This window comes from Vicugna pacos, chromosome 10, assembly GCF_048564905.1.
Source record: "Vicugna pacos chromosome 10, VicPac4, whole genome shotgun sequence".
Lineage (NCBI taxonomy): Eukaryota > Metazoa > Chordata > Mammalia > Artiodactyla > Camelidae > Vicugna > Vicugna pacos.
In genome coordinates, this window is record NC_132996.1 from 39442038 (window position 1) to 39464808 (window position 22771).

Sequence of the window (22771 nt, forward strand, 5' to 3'; positions counted from 1 at the left end):
TACAGAGTATTTCCACTGCCCTAAAAATTCTCCATGCTCTGCCTGTTTATTCCTTCACCCCTACAACCACTGATCTTTTTACTGTCTCCATAGTTTTGCCTTTTCCAGGATGTCATATAGTTGGAATCATACATGGTACGTAGCCTTTTCAGATTGATATCTTTCACTTGATAATGTTCATTAAAGGTTCTTCCACATCTTTCTGTGGCTTGATACCTCATTTCTTTTTAGCACCGAATAATATTTCACTTCTTTAGACTACTAATATGATGAATTGCTTGAATTTTCAAATGTTGTACCATTCTTGCATTCTGGAATTAAGTTTATTGGTCAGTATGTGTTATTCTTTTTATATGTTGTTGGATCTCCATCAGAGGTATTAATCTAAATTTTTGTGTTGGTTTAGTTTTAGTATCAGAATCATGCTAGCCTCATATAATGAATTGGAAAGTATTTTCCTCTCCTTAATTTTCTAGAAGAGTCCATATACATTTATTAATATTAATATTTTCTTTCTTAAAAATTTGGTGGAATTCAACAGTGAAGCCATATTGGTCTGAAGTTTTCTCTGGGGCAGTTTTTTAAAATACGTATTCAATTTCCTTGAAAGATAGAGGGCTATTCTGGTTATCTATTCCTTTTTTCAGTAAGCTTGGGTAGTTTGCATTTTTCAAAGAATTTGTCCATTTCATTGAAGTTGTCAAATGGATGGGCATTAAATTATTTACCGTATATCTTACTATTCTTTTAATGTCTGTAGGACCTGTGTCTGTGTACTCTACCTCATTCCTGATATTGGTAATTTGTGTTTTTCCTCTGGCTAAAGTTTTATCAGATTAATTTTTTTTCCTGAAAGAATGGTCTTACTGGTTTTCTCTATTATTTTTATGTTTTCCGTTCCATTGATTTCTGCTCTTATCTATATTATTTTCTTTCTTCTGCTTAATTTGGGTTTAATTTACTCTTCTTTTTCTAGTTTATTAGGTGGTAGCCTAGGTAACTGATTTGAGACCTTTCTTCCTTTTCTAATATAAGCAAATTTTTAGTGCTACAGTTTTTCCTTTAAGGCTGATATAGCTGCATCTTACAAGTTTTGATATGTTGTATTTTTATTTTCATTAAGTTCAAAATACTTTTAAATCTCCCTTTTGACTTTTATTTGGTATTTATGGGTTATTTATAAGTGCTTTTAAAAATAAGTCTTCAAGTATTTGGTAATTTTCCAGATATCTTTCTATTATTGGTTTCTAATTTAATTCCTTTGTGTTCAGGGAACATTCTTTGTCTAACTTGAATCCTTTTAAATTTAATGAGATGTTTTATTTACTAGAATATATTCTAGTCTTTATTCTAAGCATGATTCTATTCCTTATTCTTTGTTCTGGGTAGTGATTGCTCATTACTGAAGCAGTGGCCTTCTGCATGCCCTGCCCTATGCTCTGTGTATTACAAGGTATTTCCACCCTAGCTGGTGTTGGCTCTGACCATCCCTAACCAGGTGTGAGACCTGGAGATTTTTCTCTCTGCTCCTTTCAGGTGGTTCTTCCCCTGGTCTCAGGTAGTTTTCTCATCTGCATGCACTGATCAATATTTAGCTGAAAACTCAGGACAGGGTTAGGACAGTGTCATGGGGACTCTCTACAGAGCTTTTCCCTCCTTCCCTCCCCACGTCTCTCTTTTCCTCTCCCCAGCTCTCTTCTCTTCAGTATTCTGCTCTGCTGACTAGGTATCTTGGTCTCCGTGAACTCCCAACTTTTGTCTCATAAACTCAGGGAGCCCACCAGGCTCTGTCTGGATTCTTCCTTTCTGCACAGTGGCCTGGAAACTTCTCTGAGCCATAACCTTGGGCGATTGTAAGGCTCACCTCATTTGTGAGCCTTTCTCAGTGATCACTCTCCTGTGCTGCCAACTGTTCAATGTCTGAAAACTGTTGTCTCAGGTTTTTAGACTGTTTGAGGCAAGAAGGTATATCTAGCACTGATTACTCCATCTTGGTCAGAAGCTGAAGCCCAGGTTGTTAACTTTGAATCTTTTGTTCTGTATCCTTACTTGGACTTGAAGTCCTCTGCACACAGGTGAGGATCCCTGGGCTTCAGACATGGGTGTTCACTCCTAGACCTGGGACAGTGCTCCAGGCTTGCGGAGCCCACGGCCCTGTCTGCACAGCTCGGAAGGCTCAGGTCGTGAGAGAGCCAGGGACTTTCCCAAGATCAAAGTTTTCTAACTGCTGGACTGGGGCTCCCTCTACTTCAACACAGTGGTTTATGTACTGGATACTTTGCAACGTGATTAATAAAACAGTGATTCTTGAGTGGGGGGGTGTATAAAGTCATTATAAATATTTAAAAATCCTAATATTTTCATCTCCCATTTCTACAGAGTAAAGCTAATAATCCATAATACATACAAATTTAACCTGGTCTGTATGTAGCAGGGGTTGTAGCTTTGAATTTAAAGTGTTGCGGATTTAGCAAACATTGACTGAGTCTCCAGTTTATGTCAGGTCCAAAGGCAGGTGCTGAGCATTCAAAGGTGAGTGGGACATAGTGTCTGCCCTTAAGAAACTCACGGTCCCCTGGGAGCCTTGATGAGGGAACAAATGGATTCTATCTTAAAGACCAGCACAGGGATGGGGAGACCCCAGAGAAGGGGAATCCAATGCAGAAGCTGGGGATTTAGGGAAAATCTCCCAGAAGAAATGATGTGAGTCAGGAAAGAAGAGAGTGATTAGAAGGGCTTGGGATTTGTGCTTATTTGCGCGTGTAGATGTCGCCTGCCTTCTGCTGTTGCACTTCCTCTTTCATTGCTTTGTGCTGGTAATAATGTTTTGAGAATTTTCCCATGCCATCTTGGACTCTGTCTTGGCTGTGTGTGGCTGAAACAGAGCCTGCCACATAGCAGGTTCTTAATAACTGTTAGTTGGACAAATGGATGGATGGATGGATGGACAGACGGACAAGCTGTGCTCACATTGTTTCCCCTCCCCCTACAAGGTGTCTGTGGACTCACAGCCTGCATGGCCCCCTGTGAGCAAGCACGGGTTCAGAATTGAGGACACAGGCCACATGTATGTGATCCGGACACCGTCACACATCCAGATCCAGTGGCTCCACAGCTCAGGACTCATGATCCTGGAAACCAGCAAAGCCAGCGAGGCCCAGGGCCGTGGACTGTGTGGTGAGGTGGGACCCAACTGAGGGGAGGGGATGCTTCTTGGGTCCACCTCTGCTCTCAGACACAGATTTCCTGGACCAGGGAGAGCTGGGGCAGAGTGCCAGGCCAGAGGTGGGACCAGCAGAGCTGCCAAGGCAGAGACCTGATGTCTTGTGCACTGAGCCTGAAGCTACCAGCAGGGAGATGGCGCAGAGCTCTGGCTTCAGCCAGTTGTCGCTTTAGCCGAGATTGACTGTCAGCTTCCCTGATAGCTTCCTAATACCAGATAATCCTCCATGTCTGCGTATGCCTGGGCACTTCACAAAGCACTTCCACACTCTGATCTCACTTATTCCAAGTCATCCACACAATAGCCCTGAGAGATGGCTATTGATCTAAAGAAGAAACGGGGCTCAGAGAGGTTAAGTGGCTTGCCTAAGGTCACACAGCAGAGCTGCCACAACACAGAATTAGTGCTCTTCAGACTATTGCATCGTTGCAGAGAGCACGCCCTAAGGGCCTGGATGTATTTTGATAAGAAAAAGGGGTAGAGGAGGAGTCTGAGTGTGGATTGCTACTCCTTGCAGGGGCAGAAGGATGTGGGCTCCTACAGAGCACTCCATCATGATTATGATGATGGATGACATTGGAATACTTACACACACATACTTGTATGCTCTCCATCCATAAATCTGCACCCATTTTATTCATTCACACTCACACCCCTGTATTCAAAATGCCCTCTGCACATGAACTAACACATGTGAGTCTGCTCCCAGTTCCTTCCTTCACTTGTGCAGCACATATTTACCATGTACCAGTCACTAGGAACAGAACAGTAGGCAAAACACACAAAATCTGTTTTATGAAGCTTCCATTCTTCCTGACACAAACATCTCTACACACACACACACACACACACGCACACATTGCCATCTCCTCTCCCATCGCTTTCTCACCACTTCTTCCTTCTCCTGTTTATGCCTGGGGATGAGTGCTGTGGCCAGCATCTGGTGGGCCAGCTCCTCCTTAGGATGCCTTCAGTGACTCAATGCTAAGACCAAAAATCTGACCAGTAGGACTATTGATAAAATCTGAGGATTTTGTATTAAATCATACATTATATTCCCAAAATTGGTGGCTGGAGATGTCAGAGCAGAAGTCAGCTAATTTATCTCTATTTATTCCAAACTAACACTTGGTATACCGGGCACCTGCTAAGCAACTTAGGGGAATATTGAGGGAGAGAATATGAAGAAAAATGAGTCTTCGCACTCAGAGAGCAAAGCAGACCTGCAAACTGTACCTGTTACACAGAATTGGGAAGGTCATGGATGGGTGCGCCTGTGGCGCCTGTGAAAGGACTTCTGAGAAAGTGTTTCAGATGGAAGGAGCCACATAAGCAAAGTCAAGGGCAGGGAAGTGTGTGTTTGGAGCCTAGAGTGTGAGAGATGAAGCTGGAAGTTAAGGTCATTTTAGAAGCTGTGACAGATAAACTTCATCTCGCCTCCATCTCGGTGCCTTAACACAACGGAATTTTATTCCTTGCACACGTAAATTCCCAGATGGAGTGTCCTTCCATCCTGTGGCACTGCCATTCTCAACACAAGCCTCCAACTGCACATAAGGGAAGAGAGTGGGGCAGGTTTTACGGATCCGGCCTGGAAGTGGTGCCCATCACCTTCAGTGATGTTCTGCTGGCTGGGATTCACCACATGGTCTCACCAACTGCAGGAGAACCTGGGAGAAATAGGCTAGTGGGCCGCCGAGGGAGAAGAGGAAACAGGTGTTATAATTAGCTAGCAATCTCTGCTAAAGCAGATTTTTTGGAGTAACTTAATTTTGATATAATGTTAAACTTAGAAGTTGCAAAAATAGTATAAGGAACTCCCATGTACTTTTTATCTAGCTTTCCCATTTTGCCCCGTTTGCTTCTCTTTTATACTCACACACACACGCGCGCGCGCGCAAGCGTGCATGCAGTTTTCTATGCATATGCAATTTATATACATATATCTTTCTGAACCATTTGAAAGTATGTTTGAGGCATTGTGTCCCTTTATCCTTAAATACTTTGGTGTGTATTTCCTACAAACAAAGACAGTTTCTTACACAGCGGGTTTCTTAGCTTCTTTGTGCATTATTTGTCTTATCTATAAAATGGGGATAATAGTAATGCCAGCCTCAGAGAATTAGTTATGAAGAATATTAGGTGTGACAGCTGGGGACCTGGGAGTGGTGGTGATTATCATGGTCGCTGGGGCAATTCTGTCCCTTTCAGGCATCTGTGATGGGGACGCAGCCAATGACCTCACCCTGGAGGATGGTTCTGTGTTGGGTGAGGCCGAGGACCCTGCTCCTTTTCTGGACAGCTGGCAGGTGCCCAGCTCCCTGACCTCAGTGGGCCAGACCCGCTTCCGCCTGGACAGCTGTGCCACGGCTGACTGCTCGCCCTGCCTTCGCATGGTGTCCAACCGCACGTTCAGTGCCTGCCACCGCTTTGTAGGTGGCACCCGGGTCCAGCGTGGGGGGTCCTCCCAGGCTGGGAATGGCAGCATCTACTTGCAGAGGGCGAGATCCCCAGAGAAGCTGAGTTTGGGACAGATTGGGAGCCTGCAGAAGATCCTTTTTGCCCCTGGGTGGGGCTGGGAGGGGCTGAGCCCTGGAATGTGGGGAATCAGGGGAGGCAGCACTGTCTGACGCATGGCCCAGGTCCCCCCGGAGTCCTTCTGTGAGCTGTGGATCCGAGACACCAAGTACGTGCAGCAGCCCTGCGTGGCACTGACTGTGTACGTGGCCATGTGCCACAAGTTCCACGTGTGCATCGAATGGCGGCGCTCCGACTACTGCCGTGAGTTGTAGGGGCGGGGCGGGGGTAGGGGTCTCCATCCTCCTGTTGCTCTCATCCCTCACCCTTGTTAGAACAGGAAAAAGGCTCATAGACCTGAGTCCAAGTCTAGACTTTCCCAGGTTTAATTACTCATTCGTTCACTTACTGATAGTAATAAATTTATAAATATTTTATAAATAAACCTATGCTATCAAGTTAACAAATTATTAACAGATTTACTTTTATTATAATTTATATTAATATGTCAAATAAATATTTTTTGTTTATTATTTACTTTCTCTGAGTCTTCTTGCCACATCTGTAAAATGGGGGCAGTAATAACAGCTCCCTTGAGGGTGATTTTGAAGATGACATGAGACAACACAGGCCCATCCCATGTTACCATCCAGTAAATATTAGTTCCTTTCTCTTAATTTCTGGTCGTCTTTCTCTTTTGGTGTCTCCCCTCCTTTGTTGAGGATGAACATGAGAGCCACCTCCTCCCCACCCCCGTTAGGTTTGCACTAATGGTGTAGGCAGGCATGGACCGGCCTAGAGTAGTTTGATATATAAATGTGAACACATCCAGAAAGGCTGGAAACAGCTCGAAGGAAGACCACACCTATAATATGACAGATTAAAGATGAAAAGACAATCATCTAGTGTTTTTCAAACTGGGGATCCCAACTCAGTGGGTGTGAAATCAACTTTAGGGGTCAGCATTTTAAAAATGCAACAGAAAAAAAATTCTAGTGCGTACTGCACCTAGAAAAATTAAGTATTGTTTTGTGAGAAAGGTTTTTTGTTTCAATCTATCAGTGTTTCTCAATCCCAGCTACCCTTTGAAATTACCCAGGGAACTTAAAAACTTTTAATGCTTGGGCGGCCCAATTAGAAATGCTCATTCATAAAGTCTGAAAGGGGTCCCAGCCATGGTGTTGTAAAAGCTCCCAGTGATTTTTTTTGCAATCAGGTTTGAGGACCACTGTTCTATGTGCATGTGTGTAATGGACAACAATGTAAAATCTGGTTTTTGTAGTCAAGAAAATTTTTACATCCTGATCTACAGCAAGGAGTTGACAAATGTTTTCTTAAAGGACCAGACAGTAAATATTTGAGGCTTTTTGGGCCATATGGTCTCCATCACAATTACTCAGCTCTGCTCATGCAGTACAAAAGCAGCCTGATACAATGGGTAAATAAATGGGCGTGGCTGTGTTTCAGTAAAACTTTATTTGCAAATACAGGCAGCAGGCTGGATTTGGGCTGTGGGCTGTGCTTTGCGAGCTCCTGATCTAGAGGAAGGAGGCAATGACACCAAATCCCTTGCACTCTCTGCTGAGGCACAGGTGGTGCTGTGAGCCCCTCCTCAACCTGCCTGGGTCTGAACTAAATCTGGTGCCCACTGTGCCCCTGCAGCCTTCCTGTGCTCCAGCGACTCCACATATCAGGCATGTGTGGCAGCCTGTGAGCCCCCCGAGACATGCCAGGATGGGATGTTGGGTCCACTGGACCCAGAGCAGTGCCAGGTGCTGGGCGAGGGCTGCGTCTGCGCTGAGGGCACCATCTTGCACCGGCGCCATTCTGGGCTCTGTATCCCTGAAGAGAAGTGTGGTAAGTTCCTCCCCTCCCCGGGCAGGGCCCTCCTCAACCCAGGGTCTCCTTCGCCCTCCTGATGCTCATGGCTGAGTCCCACTGCATCCTTGCAGGTCTGCTCTGGGGGTAGTCAGTTTCCCAGGGAAGTTCTAGCCTGGGACAGTCTGGGTCTCCCCTCCCTCCTCAGTCCCTTGCACCCCACCATGCCCCCACTGCAGCCTGCACAGACAGCACGGGGGTGCCACGGGCCCTGGGGGAGACCTGGAACAGTTCCCTCAGTGGCTGCTGCCAGCACCAGTGCCAGGCTCCAGACACCATTGTACCGGTGGACCTGGGCTGCCCGGGCCCCCGCCCTGAGAGCTGCCTGCGCTTCGGGGAGGTGGCCCTGCTCCTGCCCACAGAGGATCCCTGCTGCCTGGGGGCTGTTTGTGGTAAGTCCCATCCTTCACCTCAACTGTAGGATGGTTTAAAGATTCCAGCTATGCCTCTTGACCTTGATGGATAGGACAAGGCCTGGGGAAATGAAAGTGTCTTGTGAGAAGGTGTGTGGGGAGTGGGGTGGAGGACCTGCCTGGAGGGCAGGAGTTGCGCCCTACAAGTCGGTGTGGGGTAGGGCTTAAAGGCACGGGCTCTAGAGCCAGGCAGCCTGGTGGACGCTCCCTCCACCACCTTGTAGCCTTGTGACCTCGGCGGATCATTTCACATCCTCCGTGCCTTGGTCAGTTCTGCTATGACATGAGGTTGATAACAGCACCCACCTTCTGGGTTGTGAAAATTACAGAAGTTGATAGTGATCTAGAACAATAGAGGGCACATGGCCATTTTGGTGATTGTTAACTCTTACTGCTCTTCTGGCTCAGTCCTGGAACCTCTGTGTGACCCTCAGAGGCCCCTTCCAAGAACATGGGTCCTGGGAGAAGTACCGGGGGCCAGATGTCCAGGGGCTGGGCAGTGCTGGAGGCTGGGGGAGTCCCGGCCTCCAGGTGACGGACCCTGTGGCCCCTGGGCCAGTGTGTAACCAGACTCTGTGTGAGGGCCTTGCCCCCACCTGCAGCCCAGGCCACCGACTCCTCACCCACTTCCAGGAGGACTCCTGCTGCCCCAGCTACAGCTGTGGTGAGAGGTCCCGGGCTGGGGAGTGGGACACCTACCACCTGGGGGCGGGGATGCCCTGCAGCTGGCATGGGGGATCAAGGACAGCTCTGGGGCCTGGGCTCTGGCTGGAGATGAACGCAGAGCTAGGGTGGGTGCCTGGGTGTGGCCAGGCAGGGTCTGCTCCCAGTGCCTAAATTCTGTCTTCTCCCCAGAGTGTGACCCAGACCTGTGTGAGGCAGAACTGGTCCCCAGCTGCCGCCAGGACCAGATCCTGATCGCAGGCCGCCTTGGGGATTCATGTTGCACCTCCTACTTCTGTGGTGCGTGGACGTGTGGGCAGATGCCAGCACACACACCTGGCCTGCAGCCACCTCCCTCCGCCACGCCTGCTTCCCTGGGTGGCTGGAGGGAAGGGGTGGGGATCTTTGGATGGGGTGGGCACAGGGAGAAGGGTGAGATCTCTGTCCAGAAGGAAGTGTAAGAGGAAGAGGAAACCAATCCCTGCTTTACCATGTAGATTATGAGCACGACGGAATGGGTGCTTGTTCAGCGTGAGACATTCGATGGGTGTGAGGAAGCACTTTCAGGCTCTGACTCCAGGACGGGTCACAGGAGACTATGGAAACTGCTGTTGTTACCGATCCAAACTTGGGTCCACTCGGCTGCGTGCAGTAAAGCCAGTCTACGCATCCGGGTTGTGGTGAGGGGAAACACAGTGTTTATTGCAGATGCCAAGCAAGGAAAGCAGGTGGCTAATGCTCAAGAGACCTGAACTCCTTGCTGGGCGCCTGCAGTTAACACTGTGCTTCCCTTCACCGTAACCTGTTGTCGGTAGATTGGCTTCACTGCACACAGGCCAGCGGACACAGGTTTGGTTTGGTAATGCTACGTCTGGCTCCTGTCACACTTGGGGTTTAGATGCCTCTCCCAGCAACCTGCTCTGTGCCAGGCTCCCCAGGAGGGGAGAAGAGGGACTGCCTGTGACAGCAGTGGCCTGTTTCTGCCCTCAGCCTGTGGTGACTGTCCAGATCCCATCCCCGAGTGCCAGGAGGGGGAGGCGCTCACTGTGGTCAGGAACACTACAGAGCTCTGCTGCCCTCTGTACCAGTGTGGTGAGTCCTGCTGGATGTGGGGGCCAGGGCCAGAAGGGACTCCCAGGACCTTCACAGAGTCCTCACCTGGAACCAACAGGGAGCCCCAGGTGGTGAACTCCAGCGAAGCCGTGGAAGGAGGCCCCATCAGAGGAAGCTGGGCCTGGCCGTGGGAGCTGGATAGTGGGGGTCCGGGCTGTCACAGAGATGGCTCTGAGGCTTCCTGAGGAGGCTCCCTGCCCTCTCCATGGAGGCCCCCAAAGGTCAGGGGAGGCCTGTGTTGAGGGGCAAATGCTTAGACCACTCCAAAACCATCCTGGCATTGATCCACAGACCTAATTCCCTGACTGACCCAGGGCCCCTGCCTCAGGGTCCCTTTTGCCACTGTTACCACTGTACTTGCACAAGGCTGTTTTGAAGCCTCTGAATCTCTTTCCCTTTGCAATTACAAATAAAAGCAGGCCCTTTCTGATATTTTTATAGGACACAGTACCTGTATGTACGTGTACCTTAACACAGTGCATTAATGGTACCTAATAAGCATGGTACAGTCAGCATCATGGACTTCAGGCAAACCTAATGGATGAAAATTAACAAAATGGTTAAATTTAAATATGACTTAATTTACAAAAATTGCTTTGCACACCGATGGTAGGCAACAGAGAAGTTGGACTACACTGGCACAGGCAGTGTAGGCGAGGGGCCTCCACCAGGAGACCCCAAGGGCAACCCTGACTGCTTCAAAGTCAAAAGCCAACTTCAAAACAATGTCAGCTCTGGCAGAGAGTTCCCCATCGGCCTCGCCGTACCTGACCCATCAGCTCCACCTGGGGCCCAGAGGCCACTTGTCACACAGTGTTGACATAACTGATCCAAGCAGAGGGTCAGCATCCTTTCTCATCTCCCTCCTCTTCTGCTTCTCTCCTCATCTCATCAGCCTCCCTCCGCGTTTCTCAGGCGGTACCCTGGTAACGGGGAGTGAGTACAGGCGTACAAAGACAGCCATAGTTTTGAGTCCCAGTTCTGCCATTTATTTACTAGGTGTGTGGCCTGGGGCGATGTACGAACTCTCTGAGTCAAGTTTCCCTTATTTTTAAAATGGTGGTAAGAGTATGTGCCTTGCGGGGCTTTCGTGAAGGTTAGAGATAATGTATGTATGTGAAGTGTGTGCTGTATACATAGTGCCTTAATAGAACAGTACTTGGCATACAGTAGGTGCTCATTAAACAGAGGCCATTGATTTTGTTACCTTGTCCCAGTCTTCTTTTCTTACAAAAGCACTGTATAAGCCTTGTAGAAAGTACAGAATCCAAGTAAATACAAGGAAATGAAAACACTCTTTTCCTACCTCCTAAATATTCCATTGTTGATGCCCCCAGTTTAGTACATACCCATCTAGATGTTCTCCATGACTTTATAATAAGTGTGTTTTACCAAAATGAGGGGTACATGCTCCTTTTCAGCCAGGCATTTTCAGTTAATGATCTTTACCTTTCATGTTAATACATTGTCACGTCATATCAGACCCAGTCCATGATTCCCCTGGTCTGTCCAATCCAGGATCCAATCCAGACCCACACTTTAACACTATGTCTCTTAGATACCTTTTAATCTAGCACCTGTCCTTTCTTTGTAGTTTGCTGAATTGTAGAGTTTGGGCCATGGTCTTGCAGAAAGTCCCCCCTTCTGGATTTACCTGGTTGCTTCTTCTTGGAACTGTTTACCTTGCTCCGCTCTCCCCTGTGTTTCCTGTAAAGTGGAAGTTAGAGCCAAGGCTTGGTGGATTCAGGCTAAAACTCTTTGACCACACAGAACTTGAGCTCCATAGGACATCCCATCAGGAGACATACTCTGTGGTTTAGCTGCTGTAAGTGAGGTTAACATTGGCCCTGGGTTAGGGTGGCGGCTGTTAGGTCCGTCCAGCTTACATTTGCAAATTTTCTCTTTCAACCACAAAGTAACCCATTAGTTGGACTTAAACAAATGTCCTTCTCCCCCTCCCCTTCCAAAGTATTTGAAACACCAGATGATAATTCTTGCCTCTGCCAATCATTTTTTTAGTAACTTAAGAAATTCCCTACAGTGTTTCACCTTCAATGCTGGCCCTCGCACCTCCCCTCCCCGCCAAAACGTTGAGCATAGGGGTTCCCTCACCCCTTGCCTGGGCCTTTCAATAAATGAGAATGGCCAAGGGATCCTAAACTAGGAGGGGCCTGGCTGAAGGGTAGGAAGCAGGGAGGGCAAGCCCCGCAGTGTAGCACCACCGGAAGCGGAGCAGGCTCAGGGGAGGGGGGGAGCTGCTGGGAGATGGCAGCTCCACAGCGTGGGGAGTCGTGTGTTTTCCTCTAGAGGGAAACAGTCCCATCAGTGGAGCTTACGCTGGTCACTGGCTCGCCTCTGACCACGACCCTCAGGGTGACGCAGAATCTAAGGGAGGGAGGCCCAGGTATGAGCACTTAAGGTTCTGACATTGTCATGTAGCTAATGCCTCCCAGAGCAGGACTAGAGCCTCCTGATGTAGTTCTGTGGGGAGACTTCAGGAGCCCAGACTTCTCCCTTGGACTCCAGAGGGTGTCTGAGGACAATGTGGGGGAACCTTGGGGGGAGCTGGGAGGTACCCCCTCCTTAGCCAGTGTTGCGTTTCTGAGGATTCACGCTCCAAGGTGTCTGCGGCTGACATGTCCCCTGCCTCCCCTCCCTTGCAGTGTGTGAGAGCTTCCGCTGCCCCCAAGTGCATTGTGGCCTGGGCACTGCTCTGGTGGAGGTGTGGAGCCCAGACCGCTGCTGCCCCTACAAGTCCTGTGGTAAGTCCCTCCCCAAAGGCGGAGGCCCCTGTGGTGAGGGAGGAACCCACCCACCACTGTCCACTTGGCTCAGATTTCATCCCTCCGGTGTTGCCGGAAGGAAGCTGCCAAAATGGCCTTCCTGCGCCCTGCATCCGCTCTCTGAGTGCTGAACATTCATTGTCTCCCCAGGATAAAAGAAGGAAAAAAGCAAGTTCTCTGTTTCAAAGAAGGACTTTTCCACCTTAAAAAGTCTTTATTGCAACCATCTGATAGTAAACATGATTTTGTTTAAATTCAGCTCAAATCCTTTTGGGAAGCAGGCGGGAATGTCAGTGATCTGTAATGAACACTCATGAGCTTTATATAAAAGCATTTTTCAAGAAAGAATTGAGAAACCATTTTGTACCTGGATATTTTACTTGCTTTTTTCTAGGGCTCACTAGAATATAAACTTCACAAGGGCAGGAATTGAAATCTGTTTTATCCATTGCTTTGTCCCCAGAGCACAGAAAAATCTTGGAATATAAGTGCTTAAAACCATTTGCTGCATGAGTGGGTGACTCAGAAGTGTGTTTCACAGCCACTCTGACCTTGAGTTCTCCTCCTCCTGAAGCTGGAGCTGGTGTAGCCCTTAAGTTAGTCAGTGGCGCCTCCACAGTTGGCTCCCTAGCAGGTTAGAACCAGACCTGCTCATGGGCGAAGGCTCAGAGCAGAGCTCAGCTTGCTGAACATATATCTGGGAAATGCAGATAGTCAGAAATTCCACCCTTGCCATGTTCGTTCTGGAGAGACCCCCATGAATGCTCTAGAATGGGCTCCAGAGCACTGGGAGGGATGAAGCCCAGATGACCAAAGGGAACCTGGGATTTATCCAGGTACCTGTTTTTCCTCCCTGCACATTCCATGTGGACCTTGGCATGAGGACCCGTCACTTCTGCCCAACCAGAAAGTGCAGCCCCCATGTGGGGTACAGGGAAGCTAGAGGAGGGGCTGCACCTGCAGTGAGGAGCCTGGGAGGCCCAGAGGAATCCCACCTGGACATCTCTGGTGAGGTGGGTCCTGGTCCCTCCTGTTTTTCAGAGTGTGACTGCGACACAATCCTGGTGCCCCGGTGCCATCTGGTATGAAGACCCTGCCCCTCGCCACTCCCCTGGTCTGCCTCCCCCTTTCCTTTCCTCTCCTTCTCTTCTTCCGGAGACCCTACTCCTTTAATGTAGTGCAAAGAGCCTTGAACTGTGAGTTAGCATTCTTGTCCCTAGCTTTGCTCTCTGGGTACGGTGCCCTCACCTGTAAAAGTGGGCCTGATCTTACTTCAGAATTTTGGTGAGGATCAAGTACTATGAAGATGATGGTGATGATGATGATGATGATGTTGATGGGGGTGAAGATGCTGGAGATGATGGTGGGATGGTGAGAATGATGATGAACGTGACAATATAATGCTGATGGTTGGGATGGTGGGGATAGTAAGGAGAAGGAGGAGGATGATACTTGTGACAGTAGGAAATGTTTATTGAGCACTAACTACATGCCAGGAACTTTCTTAGAACTTTCATATTCTCATGACAACCCAACGAGATTCATTTTATGATTACCTCAATTATAAAAATAAGGAAACTAAGGTTAAGGTTATGTAGCTAGTAAATCACAGAGCCAGAATTGGAACCCAGGAAATCTGACTCCAGAGAACATGCCATTAACCACCAGGTTGCATGGCCCCTGAGGGAAGTAAAATACGTTAAGAAGTGTGAAGTTATGTTTTTTGTGTTATTTTCTGGATTATAAGTATTCCCTTCTCTGAGCACACATTTCCTCTCATTTTGTCCCCCATCCCATCCTTTTCTCCTTTTAACTGGTGGAGAAGGAAGGGAAGTTCTGAGCCAAGCAGAGCTGTGGGCCAGCAGCCATGCAGGGGTCCCTTGTTTATGTGGCCAGTGGATGCTCAGAATGACAGGATAGGCTTGAGGTCCGAGAGGGCGTTGGGGAGTGCTCCCCAGCGGGGAGGCTCCGGAGCCACACTGGGCATGTCTCCCTTTTGGGAGGGCTGCTCTAACGGAGTGCCAAGGGCCCCCCTGGCTAAGAGACCTGCCAGCCCCCTCCCCGCCCGCTGCAAGGAGGCCACCGACAGAGAGAAGAGCCCAGGTGGCGCAGCCAGGGGACAAGCTGCTCCCGAGGGTGGGGTTGGGCCTCCCCACCCGGGGATGCTGACCGCCTCTGCCCACCCAGTGGGAGAAGTCCCAGCTGGACGAGGTGTTCATGCACAGCGTGGAGAACGTGTGTGGCTGCGCCAAATACGAGTGCGGTGAGTGGGGAGAGGGAGCCGGCGGGGTGGAGCCAGCCAAGCCGGAGCGGGAGTGTGTGTGAGCTCTCAGTGACTGCTGCCACCCTGCACGCCCATCCAGTGAAGGCTCCCGTGTGTCTGAGCCGCGAGCTGGGGGTGATGCAGCCAGGTCAGACGGTGGTGGAGCTCTCGGCAGACGGCGTGTGCCACACCTCCCGCTGCACGGATGTGCTCGACCCTCTTACCGGCTTCTACCAGATCAACACCACCTCCGTGCTGTGTGATGTCCACTGCGAGGCGGTAGGGGGCAGCAGTGAGGGATGGGGAGGTGGGTGGAGCCAGGAGGGCTGGCCTGCAGACCTTCCGTGCTCTGGGAATCAGAGGGGCCCTTGAAGCTCATCCAAGCTCTCTGGACAAGTCCAGAGAATGGGCATCGGGGGATCTCAGAGACCCGTGTGGAAGTGCTGAGAATGGGGCTGGGTTGGGAGGGGTCAGGAGGGGAACAGCTAGAGTGAAGGCTTGGCAAGGGTGGGCATTTGACAGAGAAAACACATTTATTAAGCACCTGCTTTACACCTAGCACATTCCTTATACTCTTAGATTGTGTGTTTGTGTTCTGCCATTTGCTGAGTGCTTCAGCAGTACCTAGGTCAGTGACTGGCTTCTAGTTAGGGCTAAATAAGTTTTAGCTGAGTAGAGGGGATTGAAATTATTCCCATTTTTCAGATGAGAAGGCTGAGCTTTTGGAATGTGGAGCCATTTGTCAAAATTCTCACAAGAACAGACCTCAAACTGAGGTCTTCTTGGAACTAAAACTGGCTCCCTTACTTACCAGCAATACTGTGTCTTTGTCCCCTGGGGCTGGGTCTAGGGACTGCTGTAATGGAGGCTCAGGATAGACAGAAGGATGCTCTTCCTGCCTGATAGAAGCATGCTCGCAGTTTCCTTTCTGAGCATCTGCAGGGGGCCCTTCTCTGGGTACTCGGCTCAGAGACAGGCAGACAGTGGGAGAGGAGGAGGGTGGAGGTGGGAGGTGGCTGGGGCTCATCACAACCTACCCTGCCCTGCAGAACCAGGAGTATGAGCACCCGCGGGACCTGGCAGCCTGCTGCGGCTCCTGTAGGAATGTGTCCTGCCTCTTCACTTTCCCCAACGGCACCACCTCCCTGTTCCTGGTATGCAGCCCCTCAACCATGCATCTGGGGAGGTGTCCCAGGAGGGGACACTACGACTAGGGCCCTGGGCTGGAAACACTTGGGGTCCTGAGCACTTCCAGGTTCTGACCTGCACCTGTCTTTGGAGCTGTGCCCTTTGGGTGCACTCAGGCCATCTGGCCACGAGTCCCCATTGCCCACCTCTGTGCCCTCCAGCCCGGGGCGTCCTGGATCGCAGACTGCACCCGCCATCACTGCAGCAGCACTCCCCTGGGCGCCGTGCTGGTCCGCTCACCCATCAGCTGCCCACCGCTCAATGAGACTGAGTGTGCCAAGGTCAGTGCTGGCCTCCTCCCCCCACAGCACGACCTGAGGGCAGGAGCAACAGCTGTCTTAGTGGGGACAGTGGGTAGGGGCGGGGGTGTCTTGTAGTGGGGGTTGTGTGGAAGGAGGGGTTGCCTGCAATCTGTACCTGCCCTGTCACACCCCAACTCCACATACCACCATGTATCTTTGCTCTGACCACATCACACCTCACATCCACACGCATCACACAGCCACGCCCAGAAGTATGCAAACATACACTGTACATGTTCTAGGCACACTCACATACATACCAACATGGGCAGTCAGTCACTCATGGGCACCACACACTCCGCAGAGACGTCAACACCTCAGCATGCCAGTGCACACACCACGCACCGTCACACACTGAGGCGCACACACACACACACATCCTGTGGGCTCATGGTTCAGTCTTGCAGGACTGATGGGCTAACGGGTGTCCAGCACTAGCATGGACAGCTGTCACTATGGGTACACCTCAAGGAAAGGGATTTCCTGGAGGGCTTGAGGATATTGTTGAATTATTAAAGTTCGTGACATTAATATTGGGCATTTAAAGATCTCTGGCTTTACCTAGAAAACAACTGCATATATCCAATCATTCTCTGTCACATACACACATGCAGAATCACACATGTATACACATGTATGTGCCCACAGAATCACACGCATATACTGAGACACTCCCCCCTGCCACACACACACTCTTATTTACAAAGAACTGTCACATCATTGTTTTATCCATTTCACAAAAGAGGAGGAGGTCTAGCAGGAATAATTGCCCCCATTTTAGAGATGGGACAACTAACCCCAGAGGAAAGAGACGGCTTATGCAGGGCTGAGATAGAGCCCAGGCCACTGACCCAAGTGGGTCAGCCCCTTACCTCTCCTCTCCCTGGCCCTCACTGTGGGAAACACTGAGGGAGACAGTGCAGGGGTGCATAAGGACAGAGGCCACGGGGAAGACAGGAGGCCCTGCACCATCTTAACCCAGCCTCCAACCTCACTGGGGGTGGCAGCAGCCTTAGTGCCAGTGTCCCAACCAGTCAGGTTAGCCCCTGTGGCTCTCCACGGCCAGCCTGGGGGCCCCTTCTCCCTCTGGCCAGAGGCTGTTGGACAACAGGCCCTGGAACTCCTTCCCTGGAGCATCATGGGAGGAAAGTAGTCAATACTCTTGCAATGTTTTTGCCTCTTGCTGAGATCTTGGCTCCTGGCCTAGGATGGGGTCTCCCACGCATCTCCCCTCCTTTCTCTCTAGGTTGGGGGCTCGGTGGTGCCTTCCTTGGAAGGATGCTGCAGGACGTGTGAGTGAGCGTGATGGAGGCCCAGCAATGAGGGGCTCTGGTGGGGGGACGGGGTGTCATATTGGGGATCAGAGGGCCAGATTACTGGCCTGGCACCTCTGGTCGTGGCTCTTCAGGGGTGAGTCGATGAAGGGACAACGCCATCACCATGGGGCTCATGGCACTGACATAGATATGCAGGTGGCCAGGGGCCATGCTTGTGTCCCTGTCCCAGCAAAAGGACTCTTGCTTCTTGTGGGAGATGGGGGACATTGGGATATTAGATTCAGGAGTCAGTAACTCACCAGCCACTCTTCTTCCTCCTGCCCCGCCAAGACCCCCAGCCCAGATGTCCACCTTGTGAATTCTCCCTGTGGTCAGGAGCCCTGTCTTGGAGGTGCCTCCTGGGTGGGCTTCAGGCCCACGGGCTCCCTGACTGACTCTGAGTGAGAGCTCTGTGCATTTGTCCTTACCCCAGGCCCCTGGACCCTGCAGCCCCAACTGCGTGTGCACGCACGTCCCAGTCAGCCTTAGGACCTTTGCCTGCAAGCCTCCCCTCTCCCAGGGCCCTCAGACCCTTTCTTGGGGGAATGTAGAAATTGCTTTTATGTCCACATCACATATTCCAAGGAAGCTGGGTTCAGTGCCTCATTGGCTGATCTCTGACCCACAACTCATGTTTCTTCAATGTCCTGTGTACTCCCTGTGACCTGCAACCCATATCCCTTTCCCCAGTTTCCTCAGGGACCCTGTTTCCCACGGTCCCTGTTAGCCCCGCCTCTCCTCCATAGGTTAGTGTCCACTGCCACCCAGGTACTCCTCTCAGAAGCCCACAGGACTGGAGGCGTGCAGTCACGTTGCTGTTTCCAACAGTGTCCCTTCTGCTAGGTGGCCCTAAGCTCTGGGGACAGGGAGGGGAGGATGGTGCCCCTGCTTCCTGCCTTTGGCGAAGGCCATCTGGCCCGCAGTGCATGCTGGGTAGCAAGCTGCACCCTTGGGCTTGCATGGGAATATGCTTCCGCAGTGCCCGCTCTCCTGGTGCCCAATGCCCACCATGCCCTGAGGCCATGGCCAGGACATGCCTCCTGGGTGCAGAGAGGGGGGAAAAGTGAACTTACCTCTGGCCAGGAGTCCTCTAGCTGGTATGATAGGAACCCTACTGTGCTAGGGCCCAGCGGCCAGAAGATTCCACCCCATTTTCTGCAGACCCTCTGGGGTCACAGAGGAAGTCTGTGCGTCCGGCAAATATTGATTTAGCACCAGTACGCCAGGCCCTGTTAGAGGCACTGTAGATACAACATAAATGACACAGCCTCGTGGAGCTGATGTTTTAGCAGGAGAGACAGAATAGCAAGTAAAATAACAGTAAGATGTATGCATCTGGTCTTACAAGGGATGAAACCTTATGCAATTAGAGGTGCCTCCTGGGTGGGCTTTAGGCCCACGGGCTCCCTGACTGAGTGTGAGTGAGAGCTCTGTGCATCTGTCCTCACACCGGGCCCCTGGCCCCTGCAGCCCCAATGGCGTGTACGTGCACATTCCAATCAGCCTTAGGACATTTGCCCGCCTGCCTCCTTAACTGTGTCCATTAAGAAAAAGAACACAAACTTACAAATCCATATTGAGATATGAAAGCGAAGATTTATTTAGAATGAGAGAACTCAGCAAATTGTGGAAGGAGCGTGTGCAAAAGAAGGCCCTAGAGCTCACGTGTCAACAGCATCATTACAAGTGTGTCTCTCGTAGGATGGTGACAGTGCCCTGGACAGAAATAAGGTGGGGGGGTCAGGGAGCAGGGCTGGGTGGAGGGAGGAAGTTTCAGTTTCAGGAAGGGGATCAGGAAAGACCTTGGTGAGGAAATACTGAGCAGGTGAGGGCATGAATGAGCCATACAATTGGTTGTCTGTGGGAGTGGTGGTCCAGGGGGAAGAAATTGCTTATCAATTTCCACCCCTGTAATAGCTGTGTGAATCAGGTGACTCCCTGGCCCTGTCCTGTTTGATAGGTATGGAAACCGAGTGATCCTGCTGTGTGCAAGCATTGTGCTAAGGACAGGGGTTTCCATTCACTCAGGAAATTGCAGAATCTTAATGTTTGAACCCTCTTAAAAGCTGTAGCTCAGAGAGGGGTGAGGACACATCCAGCGTCGCCAGTGGATTAGAGACAAGTGGCGGGGAGGCAGCTAGCCTTGTCCCCAAATCCTCCTCTTCCTTAGCCCAGAGTCCCCAGGCCACCCTGGCACCCTTCTCTGTCTCACCCATCTCCCCTGCCTTCCCGCCTCCAACTCCTTCCAGAGCACTGAGTTAAAAGTCTTTCTTTGATGGGCAGGGGCTCTAATGCCTCGGCACTAACGCTGGTTGAGGGACCCTCCAGCATGACACTAACTGCCCCAGTCTGCCCCAGCCTGCTGCTCCGGGAGCATTTCTCAGCCACAGTTGCCACATCCACACTTTCCCTCCCAGGTAAAGAGGATGGGCGCTCCTGCAAGAAGGTGACGATCCGCATGACCATCCGCAAGAATGAATGCAGGAGCAACACCCCTGTGCGTGGCTCCCAAAGCAGTAGGGGTGGGGTGCAGCCAACAATGGGGATGAGGGAGTTTGGGGGGATGGAAGCTGCACCGGCTGCCTCACTGGCCTGCCCATCTCCAGGTGAACCTTGTGTCCTGCGATGGGAGGTGCCCGTCTGCCAGCATCTACAACTACAACATCAACACCTATGCCCGCTTCTGTAAGTGCTGCCGCGAGGTGGGCCTGCAGCGGCGCTCTGTGCAGCTCTTCTGTGCCACCAATGCCACCTGGGTGCCCTACATAGTGCAGGAGCCCACCGATTGTGCCTGCCAGTGGTCCTGAGCCCGGCGGGCTAGGGTTGGCTGGACCACTCTCCACTTCCAGCTGACCCAGTGTAGGATGGGCCGGGGTCACTAAAGGTGGGAAGAGGTGGTACATGCTAAGCGTGGAATGGCAGGCAGAGGCACAGAGAGTGACCGGAATGGGCACTCCGGCCCCTCCTGGCTCCCTCTCTGGGCTCCCCGTCCTCCACACATTGGAAGGTGCCACAGTTCGGGGCTCAGGGAACTCAACTCTGTTCCTGGCTTGGGGTCTGAAATGGGCCCTCGATCAGGGGCAGTAGCCCCTGCACATCTGTGACTCTGGCTGCAGTGCTTTGGTGGAGAGGGTGAGAGCTTTCCTGAGAAGCCAGGACCAGGGCTGGACCCAAGACACAGTGGAGGGTCTGGAAAGGGTGGCCCATTCTCTTTCTTGGCCCTTTTGACCACGGGAGAACCAGAGACACAGTAGAAGGAGAGGGGGTTTTAATTGCAACACCCAGGTCTGCATATCGCTGCCCAGGAGAACCTCCCAGAAGCAAAGGGGGTGGGTTTCCAGGGCCAGGTGTTCTCACCGATGTGAGGTCAGGCCTGGAGACTGAGGGGTGGGCTCAGTGACCTTCAGGTCCCCTGCAGCCCTAAGAGGGGTGCCCTGGTATCTTGTGGTTAACCTTTTTGTTCAGGAAAGGATGTAGAAGAGTTGGGCCATACCTGCTGCATATCCATCCCCGCCCCCAAAGCCGGCCTTCCTGGCAGGTGGGCTGGCTCTTATGAGGTGGTGGGGGAGGGAGTGACCTCTTCCATGAGGGTCCAGCACAGCTCATCCCCATGTTGTTGGACAGCCCACTCTGAGGGCCTGGCTTGTTTAATGATTCCTTCAGCCTGCAAGGGCAGCCTCTGGCTTTACAATGTGCCTTTTCTCCAAGAACATAGCAGAGTTAGTCACTGGAGGGGCCTGAGTGTGAGTTTTGTGTCTCAGCCAGTTCCCGGCTGTCTGCTTCAGGGGACTTTTCAGCAGGAGAGCAACTATGAGTGGGAAATGCAGGCCCTGTGCATGTGCGGCCCTTCTCTGAGCAATTGTCAGGGCCTTGTCTCTGAACCAGAGTGTCCTTCCTAAAGCCCGACTAGGGTCCCCGCCCCCACATGCCTTTGTGCTGCTGAGTCCAAAGGGCGTGAACATGAGGTTGTTTACACCCCAGCACATATGTCTGGAGGGGTGGCTAACTAGTGCCCCTAGGGCTGGGGCTGGGGCCTTGGGACACCATGGCCCCTGCCTGTTCTCTCTGTTCCTGTATCTGTATTCTGTTTATATGTCCAATAAACCACAGGAAGACATCAGGCCTCTGAGCATCTCTGAGGGTGTCAGGTTTGCTTTGAATTTGAAGGAGTTTCAGCTGTGAAGGGCAAGCCCTATTTTATGGCCCTGCCCTGACTTCTGCCCCACCCGTGCCCAGCACTGTGCCCTGTTCAAAGCAGGTCCTCTGTGGGGGTCTGCTGCTTGGAACTGAACTGACAGGAGGCTGGATCCTAAGGGAGGGGGTGGGAAGAAGGAAGAGGACCTCGGGAGCTAGAAAGCTGGCACCCAGGTGAGGAGCCTGAGAAGTGTCCCAGCTCTGTGGGCCCAGGGACAGATCGATGCCTTTCACATAGGATGTGAATGGGACAGGCCCCGAGGGTAGGTTTCGTGTTGGCATTTCAACATGTCTCTATTTATTTCCCTGTTGTTCTCTCATACGGTTCAATAAGCTTTGCAGCCACTGTTGACTGTGCTCGGGTTAGGGAGAATCCAGGGATCCAGTTCTTAGTGACCCTCTAACTTTAAAGGACTGTTGGCACATCTAAGGGGCAAGTGGGAGAATGCTTTCCTGGGTTGTCTCATGTTGGGGGGAACAGGAGAGGGGAGATCTGAGGAGGCACCAACCCATAAAAGGGGGAGGCTCCTAGGGCCTGAGTCAATGTTTGGGTATAAGAGCTTCACCCAGCCTGGAGGGGTAGAGAATCCCCTTTGAAGCCAACACCAGATAGGCTTGGTTTTTATTTCACAAGTATGTATCTCCCCTCATGGTATATCTGTCTGCTAACACGAGCCCTGGGACTTTTCCTAATGAGAAGAAAGCTTTACCAGCATCTTAAGAAGCACATTTCTAAATAAGCAGTGGATCAAAGAAGAAATCAGAGTGGAAATTAGACAATATTATGAACCTCATGATTATGAAATTACAATACATTATGAGGTGCAGCTAAAGAAGAACCTGGAAGGACATTAATAGCCATAAGTGCACATTTTGTACTTAATTTCCTATCATTATAGCCAGAGATGGGGTAGGACA

The 22771-nt window shown here is 51.0% G+C and overlaps 1 protein-coding gene across 1 annotated transcript in view; it reads left to right on the top strand.

The window, feature by feature from the left end:
• Positions 1-21776, top strand: part of OTOG (otogelin) — an 85816-nt gene extending 64040 nt beyond the window's left edge. The window contains exons 41-57 of the mRNA XM_072969630.1: positions 2994-3177; positions 5435-5655; positions 5866-6004; positions 7403-7597; positions 7798-8010; positions 8591-8695; positions 8887-8994; positions 9685-9786; positions 12471-12569; positions 13632-13672; positions 14778-14853; positions 14954-15132; positions 15903-16007; positions 16203-16322; positions 17590-17635; positions 20077-20156; positions 20266-21776. Of these exons, the coding sequence (XP_072825731.1) occupies positions 2994-3177; positions 5435-5655; positions 5866-6004; positions 7403-7597; positions 7798-8010; positions 8591-8695; positions 8887-8994; positions 9685-9786; positions 12471-12569; positions 13632-13672; positions 14778-14853; positions 14954-15132; positions 15903-16007; positions 16203-16322; positions 17590-17635; positions 20077-20156; positions 20266-20466 (2214 nt within the window). The 3' untranslated portion in view covers positions 20467-21776. The remainder of the gene's footprint in view (positions 1-2993; positions 3178-5434; positions 5656-5865; positions 6005-7402; positions 7598-7797; positions 8011-8590; positions 8696-8886; positions 8995-9684; positions 9787-12470; positions 12570-13631; positions 13673-14777; positions 14854-14953; positions 15133-15902; positions 16008-16202; positions 16323-17589; positions 17636-20076; positions 20157-20265) is intronic.
• Positions 21777-22771: the final 995 nt, after the last annotated feature.